The sequence below is a fragment of the Schistocerca nitens genome, chromosome 4 (assembly GCF_023898315.1).
Source record: "Schistocerca nitens isolate TAMUIC-IGC-003100 chromosome 4, iqSchNite1.1, whole genome shotgun sequence".
NCBI classification, from domain to species: Eukaryota; Metazoa; Arthropoda; class Insecta; order Orthoptera; family Acrididae; genus Schistocerca; species Schistocerca nitens.
This window is the reverse complement of record NC_064617.1, coordinates 432,964,229-432,988,750: the sequence shown is the minus strand read 5'-3', so window position 1 is coordinate 432,988,750 and position 24,522 is coordinate 432,964,229. Positions and strand designations below refer to the sequence as shown.

Sequence of the window (24,522 nt, the reverse complement as noted above, 5' to 3'; positions counted from 1 at the left end):
TTTGTGGTAAGGTCTTATGGGACCAAACGGCTGAGGTCATCGGTCCGTAAGCTTACACACTACTCAATCTAACTTAAATTAACTTACGCTAAGGACGACACACACATGCCCGTGGGAAGATTTGAACCTCTGACGGGTGAAGCAGCGCTGACCGTGACAAGACGCTCCTGAGACAGCACGGCTACCCCGCACGGCCTCGGATACTAGGACATGTTCCCTAGCTGACTAGGAGCAACTTGCGGTACCAACATGATGGCTGCCCAGCCATTAGTGCACTTGGTACTACAGCATTTCTTCACGAATTGCTTCCAAATCGTTGGACTGGACGCAGAGAACTAGTGCCTTAGCCAGCCCGATCTCGGGATCTGTGAAGAAAACTGAATGTTGCAGTCTACAAGTATGTACCAACCACACCCGATGATATGCAACGACATATTACCGCAACCTGCTCGGACACCTCTGTTGAAATGCTTGTGCAGCAGTCGTTCCATACTAGAGGGGAATCGTGTGTTGGCACTGCCGATGGTCATTTGTCATGATCAATTGTCTCGTTCCTGATCAGAATTTTAGTGTGTGCTACCACAGCTTTTCCACGAGAGTCGATGTGGGAGCCTTCCAAATACGACATCTCTTAAACGATCCTGCAGCAAACACCATGGACAATCTGATTTACCCTACTTTTAGTTTCTTTATGTTAATAGGCATTGTTCCATCTGAACAAAATGTATGCCTGCATATAAATAGTTTTCCTAAATACTGTTACAATCTGTAGACTGCCTAAAAATAAGAGCCCCTAACCACCAATCCATTCCATGAAAACAGCACATCAATACTACTTTCAATTCCCGCAATATTTATGAAGCAAGTTCCTGAAAGTGACCTATGTATAGGAATTTTTCTTAACAAGACATATTATATGTGCCCTGAATGTCATTACAGACATATGCTGTGTACAATGTTCGAAGAAGAATGACTAATGAATCAAGTATGAACTTAAGTAAATTCACTAAACATTTTCGAAACGATTTAAAGGTATAGTAGATACTACAGCCTTATTTAAAATAGTTAGCATCTGAAGCTGGCGGCAGGAAGTTAGAGCGTTATGGCGACAAATACTATCTGCCTACTGTCATCAGTGTTCTCCTCTCTTTGCGCTGATCGAAAACTACTTTAAAATCTACTACAAAAATCGCTTCAAAAATTTTAAAAGTCACATATGGGCCTCTATAGTGCGTCTAACCATGTCATAAATTTGTCTTTAGTGTCGATTAGGAACAGGGGTAAATTACTTTTTTCGAAACGGATAAAATATTACCGACCGGGAGACAATTTGAAACTTTCCAGGACGTACATGGAATAATATTGAACTCACTGACTTACTTGTTTTTCATTAATTACCAAACTACCTCGTTCACCAAAAGATTTTACGAAGTTGCGTAGAATTTTCCATTTTCTATTTATAAGATTCGTGAAACAGTATTTATTTTTGCGCTTCTGTCAACTCATGTTAGGTAGGAAGTCTAAGCCTCGATGTCTTACAAAAATTACGTAAAACGTCGCATATGGTATAGATCGTTATAGTGCCTCTAGGTATGTCAAAATCTGTTAAGTTACTTATGGTTGGAGCTATATTTTAAAAAAAATTAGGTGTTATTTTCGTTTCCCAAAAAGTTTCCTGCTTCTGTGCTGGAACACACAACTCTTCGAGGAATTTAATTGGCTCTATGGTAGGAGCTTACCGTGCCAGCCTTGTATCGGTGTATTACTGGCGGTAACAGTCCAGTCCACCAGCTATCAGATGCCAACTACTTGAAATCGGATTCCATAATACAGTGTGACAAAATTAGATCATATCCCTTCATCATAACCGTTGTTATGATGAAATCTCCTCCGGAGATCAGTCGAGCGGTGGCGTCGCCTTCTCGAAACTTTTCAATGTGTTTCGTACCTATCATCTTCAGTCAAAGACGATGTTTACGAAACTCACCGAAACGTTGCAATAAGACCACACCACCACTCGGATGATCACCCGAGAAGATTTCATTATTAGAATACCCCGAGAAAGCCTGCTATCACTTGTATCTATTGTTACTGTACGCATCATTCTGTATTACACAGTGTCATGTATTTACAGCGTGTGGAACAGAATCCGGTGGTTGGTCGCTCCGCGGGATGCAGATGATACGGAACCCAGTGACTGGCGACCCACTTACGGAGAGCTCGACCTGTTCCAGCTCCTCCCTGCTGGAACCGGGAAATATCCGGAACCGACGGAGGACAGCCGCGAGCACTGTCTTCATTTCCAGGAAGGCATAGCGGCTGCCAACGCACTTGCGGGAGCCGGCGCCGAACGGCAGGTAGCTGCCGGGTGGCAGCGAGCGCGCGCTGCCCCCTTCGAGGAAGCGGCCCGGATCGAACTTGTCAGGATCGGGGAAGTTGTCCGGCCGGCGGTGGAGCAGGATGAGGGACACGAGCACGAGGCTGTCACGTGGAATCACGTACCCAGTGCCTTCCAGCTGGATGTCTTCCTCGGTGCTCACCGGCGGATTTGGTATTGCAGGATACAGACGCAGCGTCTCCTGGAGCAAATATCACATGCGTTACTTTAATAAAAACTTCTTGGGCTTCCCGCAGCCTCAGGTGGTTAAAATCGTACGAGCGTTAGACCGAGATCCCCTTGGCCATTGTATAGTGGTAAACGATTGTCGCGTCGCCGTAGCCTCGCCGATATGCACTGGTCAAAACATGATGACCAACTCCTTAATACCTTGTTTGTCCATCTTTGGAACGAAATACATCACTGATTCTGCGTGTAGAGTTCAAATGGCTCTGAGTACTTTGGGATTTAACTGCTGTGGTCATCAGTCTCCTAGAACTTAGAACTACTTAAACCTAACTAACCTAAGGCATCACACACATCCATGCCTGAGGCAGAATTCGAACCTGCGACCGTAGCGGTTGCGCGGTTTCAGACTGTAGCGCCTAGAACCGCTCTGCCACTCCTGCCGGCTGCGTCTATGGGTCCGACAGTTTGTTGGTAGGTTTGTGGAGATATGCGCCATTAGATGTCTACGCACAGATCATGCAATTCTCATAAACAAAGGGTCACTAATTTGCGTACGCTGTGGTCGCGCCTGATAGCACCCAGGTGGGTTTCAAACGATTTACGTCAAGCGATATTGGTCAACAAGACAGCAACGTGAATTCAGTTTAATGCTCCTCAAACCACTGTAGCACGTTTCCAAGACAAGGACAATTATGCTGCTGAAAGACGACTTCGCCCTCGGGGCAGACATCAAGCATGAAAGGATGCAGGTGGTTAGCAGGTGTCGGCATATCTTCGATTACTACTACAGGTCCCATGCAAGCGCGTGAGAATGTCTCGCACAGTATAATATTCCTCCCACCAGCCTGCGTCCGTGGCGCCCTGCACATTCCGGGTCGCCGTTCACCTCGATGACGGCGTTTGTGGAGACGACCATCTACCTAGTGTAGCGAAAATGCAATTCACCCGAAAAGCCAACACGTTTCCATTAATCAATGGTCGATTCCCGATAGTTTCGTGCCCAGCACAATCGAAATTGACGAATTCGTTGAGTTAACATGTGAATACGTAGGGATGGTCGGCTGCAGAGCTACATGTTCAACAATGTACGATGGACGGTGTGCTCTGAAACACTCGTGCGTGCACCAGCATTGTGCTCTTTCGGCAAAGATGCCTCACATCCCCATTTACAGAGCATATAAGCCTCCGATACCGCGTTCCTGGAGAGCCGTGACGTCCTGACATTTAGCGCCTAATGGTACCTCCACTGTCCTTCTGCATCTACCCGTACATGCTCACGACAGTATCATGTGAACATTCGACCCATTTTAAGAGATATTCGTTCACAGGGTCTACGTAATAGTAATCTTCCCTTTGTCAAAGTCGCTTATCTCAATGGATTTCCACATTTTCAGCCCATATCTATACTAGGCTGATCCGCCGATCGTGTCTGCTCCGCTTACATACCTTTGTTATCGCGTCACGTGCCCGCAGCGCAATCAGGTGACATCCTGCGTTGCGGAGGGCAGTGGTCATAATGTTTTGACTGATCGGTGTATGGCCACGCTCGCTCAATGTAACGTCACTGTTGATCACTTCCTCGACAGACATGGTAATGTTTTAGTTTAGATTTCATCGTTCACGCATCAGCAATGGCCAAAGAGAGCTCGGTCGAAAGCTCGTGAAATTTAAATCGCTGGAAGTCCAAGGAGATTTTATTAATTCACATTGTCGCAAGACCATGCTTTCATACATTCGTTATTTGCTCACATTTTACTATATATCTCGCTACTCATAACTACCAAGCTGCTTACACCATCAGTGTTCAATTTTAAATGAAAAATGTGATCTTCTTGCTAGCGAAGTCTTATTTGTCCATATCGTAATAAATAGAATTTTAGACAATTAGGTTCGGCAATTTAAATTGGCGTCTTCAGATCATCTACGTATATCAACCATTGTGCCACTCCATGTAGTGCACTATCATCCAGTCATAAACGTAAGTGGCAACCATTTATCGAAGAGGACGGTCCAGTGTATACAATAAAACCAAACGTTTGGTGATCACTAACAAAAGTTTATGATTAAATACATTTCGAAACTTCCTGGCAGATTAAAAGTCTGTGCCGGACCGAGACTAGAGCTCGGGACCTTTTGCCAGCAAGCGCTCTACCAACTGAGTTACCCAAGCAAGACTCACGACCCCTCCTTACAGCTTTAATTCTACCAGTACCTCGTCTACTACCTTCCAAACCTCACAGAAGCTCTTCTGCGAACCTTGCAGAAGAAAGGATATTGCGGAGACATGGCTTAGCAGAGTGAAAATCTCATTCTGGCTAAAATAAATTTCGTTCTCAGCATACGGCTTGGTACTTCTGTACTGACAGCTGGTGGTACACTCGGTGTGTGCGGCTGCGGCCTACTTCATGCTTCTGTGAGGAGAGCGGGGGTCTAGTCTAGCAGAGGACAGGTGATGCCGCGCCGCCACTGCCATCCCCAGAGGGCAACTGAGTGTCACATTTCTGAATTTCATGCAGGAACACCAAAGATCGAGGCGTTATGACTCCGCCAGGTCAGTGTGAGACAGGTGGTTGCTTTTGCTCCAAACTTTTGGTCATCCAATTTAAATGAATCACCATCTACTGTGCTTGATATGAGGAGGCCGATCAATCACGCACACACTGATTTAGCATCGCGGTTACTAATGAAAGGGGATAACTAGATCCCCTTGTCCCATTACGATACTGTGAAGCTTCTGCACGCAAATCGCCCACCAAAGTCTATATGACAGTAATGACTTGTCATTCTCCTCAGTTCAGTATTTCATTCGTCATGGCAGGAGAGGTCAGTTTCTCAGTTGGACTAAGGGGAGGTCATGATGATCAAGGCGAATAGTGGCATGTTTCTTGCCCTGGAATCAGTTTTCCGGATGAACTAGAGTCATTTTTCCGAACGGACTGGAGTCAGTTTTTCGAAAGGACTGGAGTAAATGTAATGAAAACAACGGCAAGTTCGTGGTTTTGGAGTCATCAGCGGGGATCCTTGACCTGAAATAGTTAAGACTGAAACTGTGTTTATGTCAAAAAACATTACAATACGGATCAATGGAATGAGGCAGTACTGTTGTGAAGACACCGGCCTCATATTCGAGAGGATGTCCGTTCATGCCGACTCAGGTTTTTCGTGATTTTTCTCTGTCACTTGAGACAGATGCCGACAAGGTTCCTTCATGAAGGCTATGCCGAGCACTTATATGTTCTGTGTGCATTTCATGTTCAGCTATTTATTTTCTTTGTTTTACAATGTGAAATCCTATATCTTTGTAAGGTGATCACTGGATGGATGAATGTGTAAATAAATAAAGGCAGAGCCGTATCCCAAAGTGATAATCAAAAGATTTAAGGACAACAGTAAACTTTAAATAGAAACACATAAGCCACTCTCGAAGAGCTAACTTGGCAAGAAGTCTACAATATTGACGGCTTCAACGACGATAGTAACGCATTTCTTAAAACGTTTATACAGGAATCTATCCCGTTTCAGATAATACACGATTGACTCTGCCTAATTTATTTGCTGTTACATCGTTAGTGACTCTCCCCACTACAAATGTACAAGTATATATGCAGTACTATTAAGCAACTCTTTTGTATAATCAACGGCATTAGAATACGATGTAGGAGGGAACAGAAGTTCTATCACAATATCAAGGGCAGACAGAATTTTACTACAGATATTACTGTAAATAACAGTAATGTGTCATCAGACATACTAAACCAATACATCACACTAGGAGAACAGAAATTTCTCATACCAAAATTAAAACCATATTGTAAGTTGTGAAAGAGTTATCAGAGCAGAAAGTGAGTGCCCTGTTGTGTGACAATGGGACTGTTAGTGGTCCACTAGAGTTGTGCCAAATATTTAAGTCCCAATACTTGTTAATAGCCGACAGGTTAAATCTAAATTTTTTTGAATCGGGTTATGTAGAACTCTTAAATGCTCGTGTTACAGGATATCTACATCACATGCAGCTACATAAGAGCAAAAATGAAACTGAATTAAGTATTACATCATTAAAAAGTAAAGAATATGATTAAATTTCAAGTAGGAGTATAAATTTCAGTGTACCATACATTGGACCTACACTTAATTACCTGTGCTATGAGTCTTTCACGCGCGCTTAGTTTCCTGACAGAATGGAACACTAACTGTCACTGAAACCACTTTTCGAAAAGTGTGGAAAACAGTGTCGACACACTACAACAAATTGTGAGGTCACAAAAACTTTTTTCGAAAATGTAGGCGCTCTTTATATATTTTCTCCACCTGAATTCGAAAATGATACTCAAACATATTTTATGCAAATCGCATACATCTGCATACGTGGCCCGGATATACTTATACCACAGTGTCCACAGATATTAAATGTAGACGACAGTGAAGACAGAGATACTGTGCATTACACAGATGATACTGATTTTAAAGTACGCACAGATGAGAACCTCCTTCCGTTCACTCAGCCAGATCTAAATGATTTAATCTGTGATCTAGGACTGACGAAGGATAAAGGCGAGCTCCTAGGATTATGACTGCATGAAAAACATTTGTGAGCAGCTGGTTTGTTCGACGCAAATTTACAGAAAAAGAGACTTGATATTAACACAATATTTTTCTCAAAACGACTTGTTAATATACTCCAGTGATGTACAACATTTGATACCTGAGTTCAACATTCCGTACGTGTCAAATGATTTAATCTGTGATCTGGGACTGACGAGGGATAAAGGCGAGCTCCTAGGATTATGACTGCATGAAAAACATTTGTGAGCAGCTGGTTTGTTCGACGCAAATTTACAGAAAAAGAGACTTGATATTAACACAATATCTTTCTCAAAACGACTTGTTAGTATACTCCAGTGATGTACAACATTTGATACCTGAGTTCAACATTCCGTACGTGTCAAATGACAGGAGATTGTTTATTGAATCATCTAAGGCAATCCTGAAGGAAGATCTGCTGCACATTGGTGACATGTATGCCTCAATAACTGCAACTGAAGAAAATGTATGACAGCATGGAGGTGCTTCTTACTGCTGTTCATTTTGAGGATTACAACTGGTTGGTGCGTGGTAATTTGGAGATGCTGGGTCTCTTCTGCGACAACAGTCAGGATATACCAAAATTCCCTACTTCATCTGGAACAGTCGGGCTTGTAGGAAAGAGTAGGAATAAAATCAATGCCTCTGAAGACTGGATTTGGTTTCAGAGAAAAAAATATTTAGTGTGACTTTCTAGTAGAAGGAGAAAGAAAAGCCTTGCCACTTCTACACATCAAACTGGGCTCAGTGAAGCAGTGTGTGAACGCCTTACCTATGAATGGCAGCTGTTTCAAATGTCTATGTTTCACAACTTGTCAGATGCTAAGTTGAAAGATTGTGTGTTCACCGCTATCGATATTCGGAAACTAATGCTGGATGAAGATTTCATTCATTCAGTGAGTGCCGTGACTGGAGAAGACTGGACTGCCTTTAAGTGTGGTGATTCAAAATTTCATGGGAAACAATCCTAGCCTAGAGTATATCGACACATTTGAGAATATGCAGACGAAATTCAAAATGCTGGGATGCTTAGTGAGTTTGAAGTTACATTTTTTAAATTCGCACCTTGATTTATTTATTTATTTATTTTGTCCAAACTTCGGTGCTGCAACTGAGGAACAGTGTGAAAGATTCCACCAGGATGTCAAGGATATGGAACGATGATAACAGGGAACTTGGGATGCTCGAATGTTGAATGACTATTGCTGGATGCTTCACTGTGAGCGCGTGGAAACGCCCCATAAGAGGGAAAGGAAGGTCCATGCCATGACAACTAAGAAAGCATTGGATGAATGAGTTTAGTGCATCTTTGGACCATATTCTTTGTATTCATCTGTTCACTGTGTGCCTATTTCGCTATGTTGTGGTTTTAAACTTGAATTCTACTTAAGCAAGATCCGTCTCCCACATATATTTACTACTCCAATATGTGATATAAGTATTGCCAAAGTATGCGATTGGTGGCTAAACTGTGGGTGATACGCTGTCTGTATATCATTTCCGAATTCAGGAAAAGAAATACATAAGGAACGTATACGTTTGTGAAAAAGGCTTTTTCACTGTTGCACTGACTTACCAGCCAATTTCTTTGTTACCAAAGTTTTCAAATGTGTCTGTAAAAGCGATGTATCAGAGAATAGTGGCAAATCTTGAAACGTCACAGGTTTACGCTTCATTTAACTGACTGATTAATTTCTACATGTTTAATAATTGATTTTACGCCGAGAGCGCCCTTTCAATGTTTCGTTAGCTAATTAACCTCTGGATTCAAGAATGCTTCCGTGTATATTTTTTCTTCTGTTGGTGTCACACCTCCTCTTTCATCCCTTGATCCCACGATGTATGTGGGTGGATAAACGTAATTATGCGTAGAATATATAATAATATGACTTAGTCAAAGATGGTAGCAGTATGGTAGGTTAGTACCAACATAACAACGTGAGCAAATTTGGCAGAGAGTTCGTGATTCCAAAGATAGTGGGGATGAGCAGGGCAGAGTTTGTGAGGTTGGTTCTCACTGAGATCCTCCCCCCACCAGCAGTTTTTTTGAACGGTTGGCGGTTGGTCCTGGAACGCGCCATGTTAGGACACTCTGGGGCCGCCGATTGAACGAGACTGACGCAGGGGTGAGGCGCTCGTCATGGATGGTGAGAAAAGTTATTCATAATGTAGGTTTTTGGGGTAATATTGATTATGAAACATGTTCGGGTGTGAATTAATACCGGGAAGCGTTCAGCGATATTTTATTTGTAGAAATTTTTCAGATTAATGTGTTTCAACTAGCGGATTTGGGCGCGAGGTGATTGAGGGCATGAACCAACGGTTCTTTTTCTTATGTCAATAGCGGATGGGTTCATAAATATTTCATTTGTTGCATAGTTTCGTTCTGGATACAAACAATATAAATTTTTCATGATTCAACGGTTTATTTTACTCGTTTCTTTGTTGTCGAACTTGGCCACGTGTTGCCAGCATTGATAACGGTAGTCACTGGATTTGCCATTCGTTAATCATTGTATGAATAATATGGAGTCATGAAACTTGGGCTGGTTTGCTCACGTTGCACTGCGGTTATATACACTCCTGGAAATTGAAATAAGAACACCGTGAATTCATTGTCCCAGGAAGGGGAAACTTTATTGACACGTTCCTGGGGTCAGATACATCACATGATCACACTGACAGAACCACAGGCACATAGACACAGGCAACAGAGCATGCACAATGTCGGCACTAGTACAGTGTATATCCACCTTTCGCAGCAATGCAGGCTGCTATTCTCCCATGGAGACGATCGTAGAGATGCTGGATGTAGTCCTGTGGAACGGCTTGCCATGCCATTTCCACCTGGCGCCTCAGTTGGACCAGCGTTCGTGCTCGACGTGCAGACCGCGTGAGACGACGCTTCATCCAGTCCCAAACATGCTCAATGGGGGACAGATCCGGAGATCTTGCTGGCCAGGGTAGTTGACTTACACCTTCTAGAGCACGTTGGGTGGCACGGGATACATGCGGACGTGCATTGTCCTGTTGGAACAGCAAGTTCCCTTGCCGGTCTAGGAATGGTAGAACGATGGGTTCGATGACGGTTTGGATGTACCGTGCACTATTCAGTGTCCCCTCGACGATCACCAGTGGTGTACGGCCAGTGAAGGAGATCGCTCCCCACACCATGATGCCGGGTGTTGGCCCTGTGTGCCTCGGTCGTATGCAGTCCTGATTGTGGCGCTCACCTGCACGGCGCCAAACACGCATACGACCATCATTGGCACCAAGGCAGAAGCGACTCTCATCGCTGAAGACGACACGTCTCCATTCGTCCCTCCATTCACGCCTGTCGCGACACCACTGGAGGCGGGCTGCACGATGTTGGGGCGTGAGCGGAAGATGGCCTAACGGTGTGCGGGACCGTAGCCCAGCTTCATGGAGACGGTTGCGAATGGTCCTCGCCGATACCCCAGGAGCAACAGTGTCCCTAATTTGCTGGGAAGTGGCGGTGCGGTCCCCTACGGCACTGCGTAGGATCCTACGGTCTTGGCGTGCATCCGTGCGTCGCTGCGGTCCGGTCCCAGGTCGACGGGCACGTGCACCTTCCGCCGACCACTGGCGACAACATCGATGTACTGTGGAGACCTCACGCCCCACGTGTTGAGCAATTCGGCGGTACGTCCACCCGGCCTCCCGCATGCCCACTATACGCCCTCGCTCAAAGTCCGTCAACTGCACATACGGTTCACGTCCACGCTGTCGCGGCATGTTACCAGTGTTAAAGACTGCGATGGAGCTCCGTATGCCACGGCAAACTGGCTGACACTGACGGCGGCGGTGCACAAATGCTGCGCAGCTAGCGCCATTCGACGGCCAACACCGCGGTTCCTGGTGTGTCCGCTGTGCCGTGCGTGTGATCATTGCTTGTACAGCCCTCTCGCAGTGTCCGGAGCAAGTATGGTGGGTCTGACACACCGGTGTCAATGTGTTCTTTTTTCCATTTCCAGGAGTGTAATACGTGGTTTCAACATGAACTTATCCGCATGGTGCTGCATGTGTAGTAACACGAGTAATGTTTGAGAGAGTGAAAGGTAATATCCTCCCTACTCCACGCGTTAAATAGGTGTGACAATAACTAAAGAGGCCACAATTGAGTAGCATTCATTTTTACACATTTTAATCATTAGCAGATGTAACTGGCGGCGAAGGGTTGTCTATGTTTCCGGTATGCAAGAGATAGTGAGTGCTTCATTTAGGTTTTGTCACTGAGAGTGGTAGTTTTCTTAAATATAATATATTTCACGTATGTTTTGTCACAAGGAGTAATAGTTTCCTTAAATGTTTTGTCACAGAGAGTAGCAGTTTTCTTAAATGTTTTTTCACAGAGAGTAATAGTTTTCTTAAATATTATCGAAATAAATCAGAATGATAATTGAAATTCTCTCTTAGCGTTATTTAGAGTCCTTCATCCGTACCACTGAGATAATGACTATATTCTATGAATTTTCAATCCAGGCATATCCATTGTATGCATTATCCACTTAATGCGACTAACTGAATTCATAGTATCAGAAAAAGAAAGTCTTACCGTCCCTAATGTGCACGTATTGTTCCACGGCCATTCACCGATGTTGCGTTATCAGTTGCTTCATTTTTAAGTTAGAGTACAATCTTTTCTAGAGGGATTGATTACCCATATCTCAATTTATCGGGCCTAATTGAAAGAATTAGACACATAGCGGTATAAATGGGAACTATGGAGCACTGCGTCCGCTTATATTAAATGGAGATACTTCTTACAAGAAAGTTAATCAGCTTAACAAACGAGGAGTTGACTTTCAATCTCTGTACACTTAACTTACTGTCAGACTCTGATTCCAGGAGCGGAGCATCCATGAAAATGCTGTTTATTCTTTGGTGTGAGGCAGTAGCATGTCTCGAGAATAGGTTGAGGACAATAGGTGTTATATTTGTTTTGACAAAAATATCTGATTGGACGGATCATACAATATTTTTGCGTAAGTTGTGACATTATAGGGTCAGGCGAAAAGCCGAACTATGGTTCACTTCGGGTACGTTTGGAATTTATGGGCGCTCAACAGCGAGGTTATCAGCGTGGTTCACTTCGTAACTGAAAAGTAGCAAGCTGAGAGTTGTCCACCAGTGTCCACTAACAGGGAAGAGTTTTAAATCTTACTGGGCTAATGTAAAAGGGAGGACAGGGGGTTTGGAGGTGGGGGTTACAACACGGTTTTGCCTTGGGTCCACTACTTTTCTTGATATACACAAGAGGTGACAAAAGTCATGGGATACATCCTAACACACACTGAGGTGACCAAAGTCATGGAGAACCTCCTAACACCGTGTCGGACCTCATTTTACCCAGCGCAGTGCAGCAACTCACCGTGGCATGGACTCATCCTGTTCCATTCAGGACTCAATAAGTCGTTGAAATTTCCCAGCAGAAATACTGAACCATGCTGAACACAGGGCCGTCAATAATTGCGAAAGTATTGCCCATACAGTGTTCTGTGCACGAACAGACCTCCCTATTATGTACCATAAATATTCTATGGTTCTCATGTATGGCAAACTGGGTGGCCAAATCATTCGCCAAATTGTCTGGAATGTTCTTCAAACAAGTCCCAATCAACACTGGCCCAGTGACAAGGAGTATTTTCATCAAAAAAAATTCCATCGTAGTTTGGGAACACGAAGTCCATGAGTGGCTGCAGATGGTCTCGAAGCAGCTGAACATAACCACTTCCAATCAACGATCGGTTCAGATCTTGAGGACTCAATCAGTTCCATGAGACACACAGCCCACGCCATTATGGAGCTTGCAAAATGCCTCACTGAAAACTTGGGTACATGGCGTCGTGAGGTCTGGACCACACTTGAACCATAACATCAGCCCTTATCAAGTGAAGTCACAAGTCTTCTGACCAGGCCACAATTTTTCATCTGGGGTCCAACCGATATCGTCAGGAGCGCAGGAGAGGTGCTGCAGGCGATCTCGTGCCGTTAGCAAAGGCACTCTCGTCGGTCATCAGTTGCCACAGACCATTAACACCAAATTTCACCTCACTGTCCTAACCGATACGTTCGCCGTGTGCACCCAATTGATTTCTGTGGTTATTACACGCAGAGTTTCCTGTCTGTTAGCACTAACAACTTTAAGCAAACTCAGCTGCTCTCAGTCGTTAAGTGGAGACCACGGCCACTGCGTCGTCTGCGGTGAGAGGTAATGGCTGAAATTTGTTATTCTCGGCCCACTCTTGACACTGTGGATGTCGGAATACTGAATTCTCTTACGATTTTCGAACTGGAATGTCCCATGCGTCGAGCTCCATCTGCCATCCCGCGCTAAAAGTCTTTTAATTTCCGTCACATCGGAAACCTTTTCACATGAATCTCTTAAGCACAAATGACAGCTCCGCCAATGCACTCCCCTTTTATGCCATATGTACGTTATACTACCGCCGTCTGTATATATGCATATCACCTCAGTGCATATCTAGGATGTGCGAGTGAACATCATACACTGAAGAGCCAAAGAGAAACTGGTAAAGGTATGGTTATTCAAATGCAGAGATATGTAAACAGGCAGATTACGACGATGCTGTCGGCGACTCCTATATAAGACAACAAGTGTCTGGCGCAGTTGTTAGATTGATTATTGCTGCTACAATGGCAGGTTATCAAGATTTAAGTGAGTTTCAACGTGGTGTTACAGTCGGCGCACGAGTGATGGGACACAGCATCTCGGAGGTAGGGATGAAGTGGGAATTCTTCGTGCGACCATTTCAAAAGTGTATCGTGAATATCGGGAATCCAAGATACATCAAATCTCCGACATCGCTGCAGCCGGAGAAAGATCGTGCAAGAACGGAACCAACGACAACTGAAGAGAATCGTTCAGGCAATTCCAGCAGGATAATGCGACAACCCACACGTTCAGAATGACTACAGAGTGGCTCCAGGTACACTCTTCTGCGCTTAAACACTTCCGCTGGGCACCATACTTCCCAGACATGAACATTATTTAGCATATCTGGGATGCCTTGCAACGTGCTGTTCAGAAGAGATCTCCACCCTCGCGCGGACAGACCTGCAGGATTCATAGTGTCAGTTTCCTCCAGTATTACTTCAAACATTAGTCGAGTCCATGCCACGTCGTGTTTCGGCACTTATGCATGCACCCATGGGCCCTACACGATATTTGGCAGGTGTAACAGTTTCTTTGGCTCTTCGGTGTGAATGACACAAAAATTGTTCTCTTTACAGATGATACAAATGCTACAGTGAAACCCAGAGATCATAATGTAAATTATGTAGGTAATAGGATAGTCGGTAACACCTGCACGTATCTTTCGAAAAACAGATTAACGCTTAACTGTCAGAAAAACGCAATGCACACATTTTGTGACATGGAGCACGTTCAAAATGATGTGAAGAAACTGGATGTTGCTGTCTTCGCTACAAGAATATTTTCCAATATCTCTATCACTGAAACACGAATATTTATTTTCTTAATTTTGATCACACTCCACCGTTGGCTGTCTGGAACAGCAACCGTTAATGAAATGTTTTGAATAGAGGCAGTCTCAGTTGCAAAATTGTTTTCATTAATATCAGTTATACGTTTCGCCCTTGTCAGGTATTACAAGATTATGCAAAAATGTACCAGAAGCAACTCCACTACTCAATTACCACAGCATAAAGTAGAAAATAAAAACCATCTGATTAAGGTACCCGCAAGTCAAAAGTCTTATTGGAAACCAAAAAAATACGTGTTAAGATCATATCAGCGTGGTGTACATAGTGTAGAAACGAGCGAGCATGTATGATGCAAGGTAGAGAGCGTTCCAGTGAAACAGGTTTGCTAAATACTGTAGCAAAAACTTCTGTAGTAATATAGCAGTTTTTTGCTGCAGTGTTTAGCCAACCTGCTTCACCGAAACGCTGTTTTATTTCTTTTATCTCTGATCACCATTCTTTGCGCCAATGCCGTGGATTAAATCCCAAGGCTCTCTGCAGTGTCTCATGAAGTGAGGGCTTGTGACACTATTGATGGTGATTCGTGAATCGGATGGGGACGCTAGGCTCGGCGGCCCGCTTGATTTGCTTCGAGACGAATAGGAGAAGTGTCGGCACCGGGTCTCACCCTCTACCTTTCCTCATCATCTCCAACACGAACGTGACACTATACTACACACTCGCCCATTACAGTCATCTACAGTTAATAGATATACTTAGGCACACAGCCCTCATATACTGCGAAGGAAACTACGTGCGGGCGCGAACGATACTGAAGTCTTTCCAATTAGGCGGCAGAACCTGCCGTTCGGGGTCTCCCAGCGGTTCATGCCATGTGACTTTACTTTAGTGATCACTACACGAAAGACGTTATACACTTGGATAGGACATCCTTAAGCATTGTACGGAAAGATGTGCACTTTGCAGCATGTTTTATCTCAAGTATCCAAATTCAAGTTGAAAGATTTCTTTGAGGCGTACTCTTTCTATATCATACCAGAGCACAAAATATTTTAGCCAGAACGCAATTTGAAATTATGAAAAATTTTGTTCATAATAAGGTAAACAAATTATTTCATCATGTAGGCACTGTTAAGAAACTGTGTAGGTTGGCAGCAAAGGCCCGTGTTATCAATGCTGCTAGAGAAGTTAATGCGCCTCCCTTTGCTAAACGTGTTGAGAATTTAAGTACTATCTGCTTCAACGATGCAGAAATTAATTTACTGAAAATGATTTGCAGTATAAAATGCCAACTACGTGTCGTAGACAGAGCTTAAAACAAATCATTACAGAAAGTAAAACCACATTAGACGATTCATACATAAGTAAAAGCAAGTGTATTTAGTCAACGGCAGTTAAGACCGCTAACTTTATGGATAATGAACTTGGCGGGTCAACCGATGCAACAAATGAATTTAGAGTCTTGTCCTCTATTAATATTAAAATATCGTACGACAGGCGAACTATCGAAATCAAGGTCGATAAGGGTAAGACTGTGGTAACAATACATGACCAGGCTTATATTTCGAATACTGAAAATTTCTTTTCAGAAAATAATATTTATAGGGTTGATAATGACCAACTATAAATTTAACTCTGCTCTTAACAAGAATATTAAACAGTGTAATTCATTTTATGTGAAAAAGAAAAGCGTAATTTAAAATGAATTTTAGGGTTTCTACTTTGAGCTCTCAAGTCAAGATACACAGAGAAGACCAAAGCATAGGGCCGATTGTGGATGGAACATTTGCGCCTAATTATAAATTGAATAAATTTTTAAGTAAAAAATTAGAAAAATATTGTGTTTTCGAAAACTCAAGAAATCAGTCAAATAGCCAAGAACTGGCATCATTTCTAGAAAATACTGACATTCCTGTTAAGCAGTGTATAAAGGTCATAAGGAATAACTCACTAACTCATCAAAAAGTAAGTCAGAATTTGTTGAACTGATGGAAGTCTTGGAATTGTCATTATTCCATAATTATTCTTATTCAATAATAAAATTTATCATCAAAAGGAGGGGATAGCAATGGGTAATTGCCTATATGGCACAATGGCCGATATTTTTTTGAATAACCTTGAAAATAATTTTTTATTCTAATGAAACAAACCTTAATGATAAAACTGAGTATTACTAACGATGTGTAGACTTATCAGGAAAGATGAAAAAGATATGACAGAGTACCTAGAGGCTCTAAATGGTTTACAGAAGAATATTCAATTTACAGTCGACTTAGAGAAAGATGCAGGTTTCTGTTATCTGGAGCTTACAATTTACAAAAGTAATGGCAAACCCAAATTAAGTATTTTTCGCAAACCTACATATACAGATTCATCATAAGAGTAGACTCTGTCACCTTCCACGTTACAAACGTGTTTTTCAACTCTATGGTTTATAGAATATTAAAATTGTCCCTGAATTCCCATAGTGTAGCTAGTGAATTACAGACATTGAAACATATCTCCATTAATAATAGTTATAAAGTGCAAATAGTTTAGTCTTTATATAATAAATTAAAAAAGATTCTGAGTAACAATAATTGTAATATAGTGCATAAGCCCAAGACTAAATATGTGCCCATGATATATAGGGGAAAAGTTTCTGATAAAACTGAAACACAGTTTCAAAATTTATCATAAAAGTGAAGAACAGTTTCGAAAATCCAATATCTCTATAGTTCTCCAAAATAATAATATTTTAGAATTTAAATTACGGCATAGTATCAGAAATAACGAAGACAAATACAAAAAATCGGGTGTATATAAATTCGAACGTGCGTAATGCAAAAGGTTTGTATAGGACAATTTGGCCAGTTGTTTTTCATAAGATATAGAGAGCATACTAGTACACATAACAAAACTGCTTGTGGAGAACATCTTCGAGAATTTGAGCGTGACATTACTGGGTTACTCACGATTTGAAGGTCTTACACAACGCCCCTAAAGGCAAGAAACGTATTATTTTAGGAAGTATGCAGATATGCTGTCACAGAAGACGATACAGAGAAAACGTTCTTAACGATCAGTTAGATATCGCTGATAACAATTCCATCAGAATATTTCATGACGTTCTATAAATCAATGTCTATTCTCAGCTGGATTTTGCTACTTGTCTTAGTTGCAAATACCTGTATGAACTAATAATCAGATATAAAATTCTTTTTGTCCCTTGGAGCTTGAACTTAGACCTCAGACTGCATCTGTGTATTCAAATGTTTGTTTTCGGTAGGTTTGATACTCTGCCTAATTACTTGGAGTTCAGTTATATTGATCTATATTTGATCCAATTTTACTCAGTTTTCTCTTAATATTTTAGCTACTTTGACTCGCTGTGGTATAAGGGTTTTGAACATAGACCTTGAGCTATATATCACTATAAATGGCTTATAATTGTTGATATCCTTTACATGTAAATGTCAGGGGAAGTTATGGGCTTCCACTTTGTTGTTACTAAATGATAACATCTTGTAACATACAGGTGCTAGGTGTCAAACTTTTTTTTTACATTTAATATGGTTGCGGCCTCTGTGCTTTTAACGTAATGTTGCCACACGTGTACCTCGAGCTATGTTGCTGAATAAAATATATTTTAACGTAGTTTCTAAATATTGTACTGGAAATTGCTCATACCTTAACCTTCAGTACTTACTGGATTATGTTTTGGACTTAGATCTCTGGCTATGCTGTTGTGTACATAAATGTATTTTTGTATCATACAGTTAGTGGACACTAATGTCCAGTTGTTCACAGAAGCTAGGTTGTCATGTATTTCATACTTAATGCGTCCGTTCTTTAAGATTTCCACTTAACGTCGTTGAATGTCAATATCGAGCTGCATTGCTGTATAAAAATTACAGATTACTGAATACCTCTGAATATCTGTTTACGGCTCATTTTGTAGATAGAGGCAGGTAATTTCCTAATGTAGGCTGTTTCTATGCAATCGGGTATCTCTTATTTCGTTATTACTCCTCCAGTGTTTGTTAAACAGTAATAATGATGTACGATATATTTTATACGTAGATACCTAGCAGAGCTTTGGCTGTCTACTCTTCAGACAGAGGATGGTATTATCCCGTTGCATACAGGTGCTAGGTATCTATTGTGGTTTGAACCTAGACCTCGAGCTATTTAGTGGTGCATATGTAGTGTAAGTGTTGATATATATTTCATACGTAGAAATCTAGCCTAGCTTCGGCCGTCTGTTCCTCAGATAGAGGATAGTATTCAGTTGTTAAGAAGTGGATACAATACAGATAATAACCTTTAATACTTAAGGAATAATTTGACAATGATCTGAAATAGACTTCGAGCTACATTAGATTGTATATGGTGGTCTACTTTATACGTTCGTTTACGGTGGTATACTTTTTACCTTTCAGGTAGAGTACTTTTGCTTTGTTGTCCTTGTCTCTTAGATTTCATTTGTCTGTTCTGTAATAGTTCTAACTTTACGGTTGGGAATATTGGCCTTGAGTGCGCTCCTGTTAAAACGTAAGATTGTTGAATTTCTCTTAATATCTTATTTTATCTCATTGTGTGGATAGAACATACACTGTTGTAGAGGCAGTTTGATACGTTATATTTTGCTAATACTCTTTGAGGTTTCTTTTTTTCACAAATGTTTGAAGGCAGTGACCTACTTAGCGGTGTATATATGTCGCGTAATAGATATATTTCATATGTTGATACGTAGCAGTTTTATATCCTTCTGCTCTTCAGACAGAATCGGGTATTATCCTGTTGCATACGGTGCTGGGGACCTAGCACAGGCAGTAATTCAGTACTTTCAACACTATGCTGCTGCACGTAGACCTCGAGCTACGGTGATGTAATAAAACGACTTGTTAAGGGAAGCCTCTAAGTCTACTTTTATTAATTATTTTAGCTTTTGCTAGGTCTTTGGCGTGTACTGTGGGTTATTCAAGTTTCCATCCTCACTGGATAGCCTTTTTGTAGGTTGATACACGGAGACAGATGGTTGGCTATATTACTATATTTATAGGCATTAAGCTATATATTATTCCGTGACTTATGTAATATAACGCAGTGAATGAGCTTTCATAGGTTTGTGAGTCAGGATTGCATTTTGGTTTCTCATGTTCAGTATTCGTTGGTGACAGAAGTCCATTTTCTCAATCTACGAGCGGATTGTAATTATTTTTGACGGTTTTCCTTTGGTATCCTACGTATTATAGGTAGCCCTGATATAGGCTATCACACTGCCTATTTGTTTGGTGCACTAAATATGATGCGCGCACTATAATGGTTTATTTTCAAATTAGTTGCACTAGCTTCAGCTATAGGGTTGAACACCGCTTTATTTTGATTTTAATACTTTACTAAAAAAATTTTCAGCATATGGTCTAACTTTAGAAAAGAAAATTTTATTTTTTCTTTGTATCTATGTTTGCTAGCTACTTAGCGATACTGTCAAAAAAAAGGTACTTGCAGTTTCGGAAAGATATAAAGCCAGTTTCGTAAATATGGTTTATGGGGTTTCTTAACTGTATTCTGTCATGAATAAATCATCAAATATATTTTATAAATACTTCAGAGTTGTTTATGTATGTATGTTTGGAATCATGATTGTTTTTAAATTACGTCTTCGACTTTTACTGCTAGAATCCATGTACTGCAGCGACACCTGTTGCGCTTTTGGTCAATTCGTCTCATGCATTGGCCAGTGACAGTCTTGAGCCGTCCTGGTAGTCATGAAGTGTTACGTTATGGGAACGATGTTTCGGCGGATTATGATGCACATATTAATTTTAATTTTGACGTGTCAACGCATCGCTCGTTTCATGTTTTATGTACCTCGAAATTCAATGGAAAGGTTTTGTGTGTAACTGGCACAAGATATTTGTAATAACGTTTGCGTAGGTATGTTGTCATTTGGTTCTTCATGGGTTAATGTTGCATAATTTCTATAATATTTTAAAGCATTCTTTTAATTTTATTACAGATCTGAAGATAGTAACCTAGTTTCACAGAAACCGGTTATCTACAGTAAAATTTTTATAGTGATCTCAGCTAAGAAATTCTTCTTCTGCTAAGCTGTACCAGAGTTCATGGCGGTAGCTGAGAAATCTTTTCTGTAATCTATTACATATTTTTATACCCTACGTTCTTTCATGTTTTACTAATTATTTCATTCTTTGTTTACAAATTTTCTAATCAGAATTCTGTAAACTGACTCATTCCATGAGCAAGTAGCTTTGGTTCACATGATCCCTGAGAAAGAGCGTAACAGAGCGTTTCCTAACAACCTATCTATTCTTTTAATCATGAGGTTCAGTAAACATCTTCTCTCTGTCATTCGATTCTGTATCTCTATATTAGTTACCCGAGCAATACACTTAATTTCCAGCGTTCTTCTGTACCACTACATTTCAAAAGCTTCTATTCTCGCCTTCCCTGTTGTGTTTATCTTTCATGTTTGACTTCCATATATGGTTTCACCCTAGAGAAAATGTCCCAACACTTACATTTATTTTAGATGCCAATATAATTCTCCTTTTCAGAAATGCTTCTCTTGATATTGCATGTCTGCATTCTATATCCTCTCTACTTCTGCAGTGTCATTTATTTTACCGCTCAAATAGTGAAACTCGCCTACTACTTTCAGTATCTTATTTCCTAATCTAATTCCTTCCGCATTACCTGATTAAATTCGATACATATCTATTATCTTTGTTTCACTTTCCTTATAATGCCTTTCCAACACGCTGTCCTTTCGGCTAAAGTGATTTTTCAAGTTGTTCAGCGCCTCTCAGATTTCACTTTCTCTTTTATACTGTTTGCTCAATTTAAGTATTGTTTAAATTACTGCACAAATGTTAGCTGTTGTGCAAAAGTAATCAACTGAAGAGTGAGGTGTTGGTTGAGTAGTTTAGCACACAGATTCTCTCCCCAATGACCTGCAGAGATGTAAAGCTCCCCATAAGATTGTGCGAATTTGAAAGAAAAAAGGTCATGCAATGGATAGTGACATATTAAATTAGAATTACTAGGGGTGGACCAATTAAGCATGAAGGTATGGGTAGCTCACCTCACACAGAAATATTGATAATGAGATTCATCAGAGTACGAAAGAAACCTATGTTCACTATAAGAATCTGGTTTATTGACAAAAGACATCGAAGATGCTTTACCCCCTGCTTCAAGAATACAAATTTTAGGACGATGACAAGGAATTACGAATAGCTTTGGCACAGGTGGATGTATACATGAAATAATGATATAAAGCTGCATCGTAAATATCGCCAATAACTGCGGACATGGTTAATGATTTAAAGAAACGTCCCAGGAGGGTACAAAATGAGCACCAGTACTCTCGCCTAAGTGTGGGGTGGGTGCAACTAGCTGACTGTGAAAATTAGATCATAGAAACGGAACCCTGATGCAAATTAACTGACTTCACACTCACCCCTTCTTGATGGATGCAAAAACGTTCCATGCTTACCACTGCGCAGGAGTGTGAGAGCAAAAGGCAGCTGCAGTGGTGGCTCATAATTCTATGTTCAGCATGGCCTCTATGTTCTGCTCTAAGTTGGCGAGATCTTGCCCTGCAATTCCCTCTGATCATCTGTAGCAAGTTCTTCTGTAATTCCCTGAATAGAAATGTTCACTAGGCCGTCATGGTGAGAAGTGTTATCTTACTCTCACCTACAAAACTTCGCTGCTTCCGCCAGCATCAGAAGTTCATAGGTCAACTGCAACAGACTTGCCAGTTCCAGTCAACGATAATTTAATGAATAAGCTTAAAAATTTCCTGTTCTTAAGTATTTTGTGATGGTCAACCAATAAAGTATGTTTCTACCCTATTGTGTGGAAGAAGGTAGAATATTTTGCTCACTTATAGTCTATGTGAAGACGTCCACATACACAAACAAAGGAACATTCCCCTCCTATTAAAATAATTATTATTAGCCACCCAGAGAACCACTTACTAAAATCTGAACAAACATTCCAGCTAGCCTCGCCTTATGGCTGTTCCCAAGCTTCGTAAGTGTGTGTTCTCTCCTGTCTTTCAGATTTTTATATCTGATGAAAATCATTCCTTTCACTTCTTGCACAATGAAGCTTTATGACACGCTGGCCATCCTCACTCCATGCCCCTGCTGTGTCAGGCTGGCAGACCGCTTTCCCTTGCACTTTACCTGCCCAGGGCTGACTTTCAGTGGAAAACACATTGATAACTGGTGTCGTTCACGTAAATGCAACTTCCCTTTCGCCAGCCAGCTAAAGCCACACGGCTGGTGTAATTACAAGAATCCCTCAGTGTACTAAGAGCAAAAGAGATGCAAAATTAATTATAGATGCAATCATTTGCGCTTATTATGCAATGTTGGGGATTTGACTTGATTTACTGGTCAGATTTAAACAAGTTGAGTGAAAAAGTTGCCATTTAACAAGAGTTTGATGAAACGTCTATTTTCCTACTTTTGAAATAATTTTAGAAGCCAATGTGCCACTAATAGAATAGGTATTGTGATACTGTATTAATTGCTAATAACTGACAGCTCATGTAGTCAACATGATGTAGCATTCCTAATGATTTGACTGAAACATATACTTTTTTTGTGTTTCCCGGTATCTTAAAGCAAGATGTTAATACCCGAAGATTCATCAAAACCAACAAGATGCAAATAGATGTTGAACACGGTAACAAAACGGATTTAAGAGGAATCTTTCACCTATAAAATTTTTTCACCTTTGAAGAACCACTGCATATGTCTGGTGCCAAAAAATGTGGTTGGGTTGATTTGGGGGAAGAGACCAAACAGCGAGGTAATCGGTCTCATTGGATTAGAGGAGAACGGGGAGAGACGTCGGCCGTGCCCTTTCAAAGGAACCATCCCTGCATTTTCCTGAAGCTATTTAGGGAAATCACGGAAAACCTAAATCGGGATGGCCGGACGTGGGATTGAACCGTCGTCCTCCCGAATGCGAGTCTAGTATGCTAACCACTGCGCCACCTCGTTAGGTCAAGAAACGTGAATTTGGCTGCGGTGAACAGGGCATGTCTAGGTAAAGTTCTTCTGGCAGTATTATATGCATGAGAACTCGGGTCTTGTGGTTTTCCCTGCAAAGAAACAGTTCCATTTTAACAATGGTATCGCCGTTCTGTCCTTGAGACTTTCATAACGCATGGTGCCACTCCCTTCATCCTAAATAATGTGAACTCTTCAACGAAAATTTTTCATCATGTATCATCGGGCTGTGTAACACTCAGTCTTGTCACGAGATTCTAGAAAATACCAGTTTTGTGATATCCAACAAGCAAAAACCGCAATATTTGTATGTACTGTCAGACTTCTTAACGACATTTCGCTTTTAGTTCTCCTTTAATGAAAACTTTATTAAAACGTTGTTTTGTCCCTCCACACGATACACCACTTAATATAAACATTCGAACTTAACGTTATCCATTATTTCTAGGTACAACTGCAGCTGTAATATTTAAACAGAAATTTAACATAAATTCTTCCAAATAACAAAATTTTCTTTCATATGCAATAATCTTTCGGGACTATTTGATCCTTCTTCCAATTCTACTAAATGTAGGACACGAGTCGTTTCATATCATTATCTCTCTTAAGCAAATTTTTGAGTAGGATGAATTGGAAGATATGAAGAAGTTGTTCGAGAACAGTTTCTCAATGGAGATTTCATCACTTTCTTAGAACGTTCGCTACCAAATATTATTGGGTTTAACACTCTCCATACCTCAGCAAACAGCTACGAAAGTGATTTGCATTGAAACGTGGTAAGCAAACTGCTTATACGAATAAAAATACTGACTTTTAGTTAATTTGTCGATGAAAGCTGTTTCTAATTGTATG

General features: G+C 41.1%; 1 protein-coding gene across 1 annotated transcript in view; it reads right to left on the bottom strand.

Annotated features, from left to right (window-relative positions):
- Window positions 1–2,120: 2,120 nt before the first annotated feature.
- LOC126252357 (cytochrome P450 4C1-like) overlaps window positions 2,121–24,522 on the bottom strand; it is a 112,194-nt gene continuing 89,792 nt past the window's right edge. The window contains exon 5 of the mRNA XM_049953248.1: window positions 2,121–2,579. Coding sequence (XP_049809205.1) covers window positions 2,121–2,579 — 459 coding nt within the window. The remainder of the gene's footprint in view (window positions 2,580–24,522) is intronic.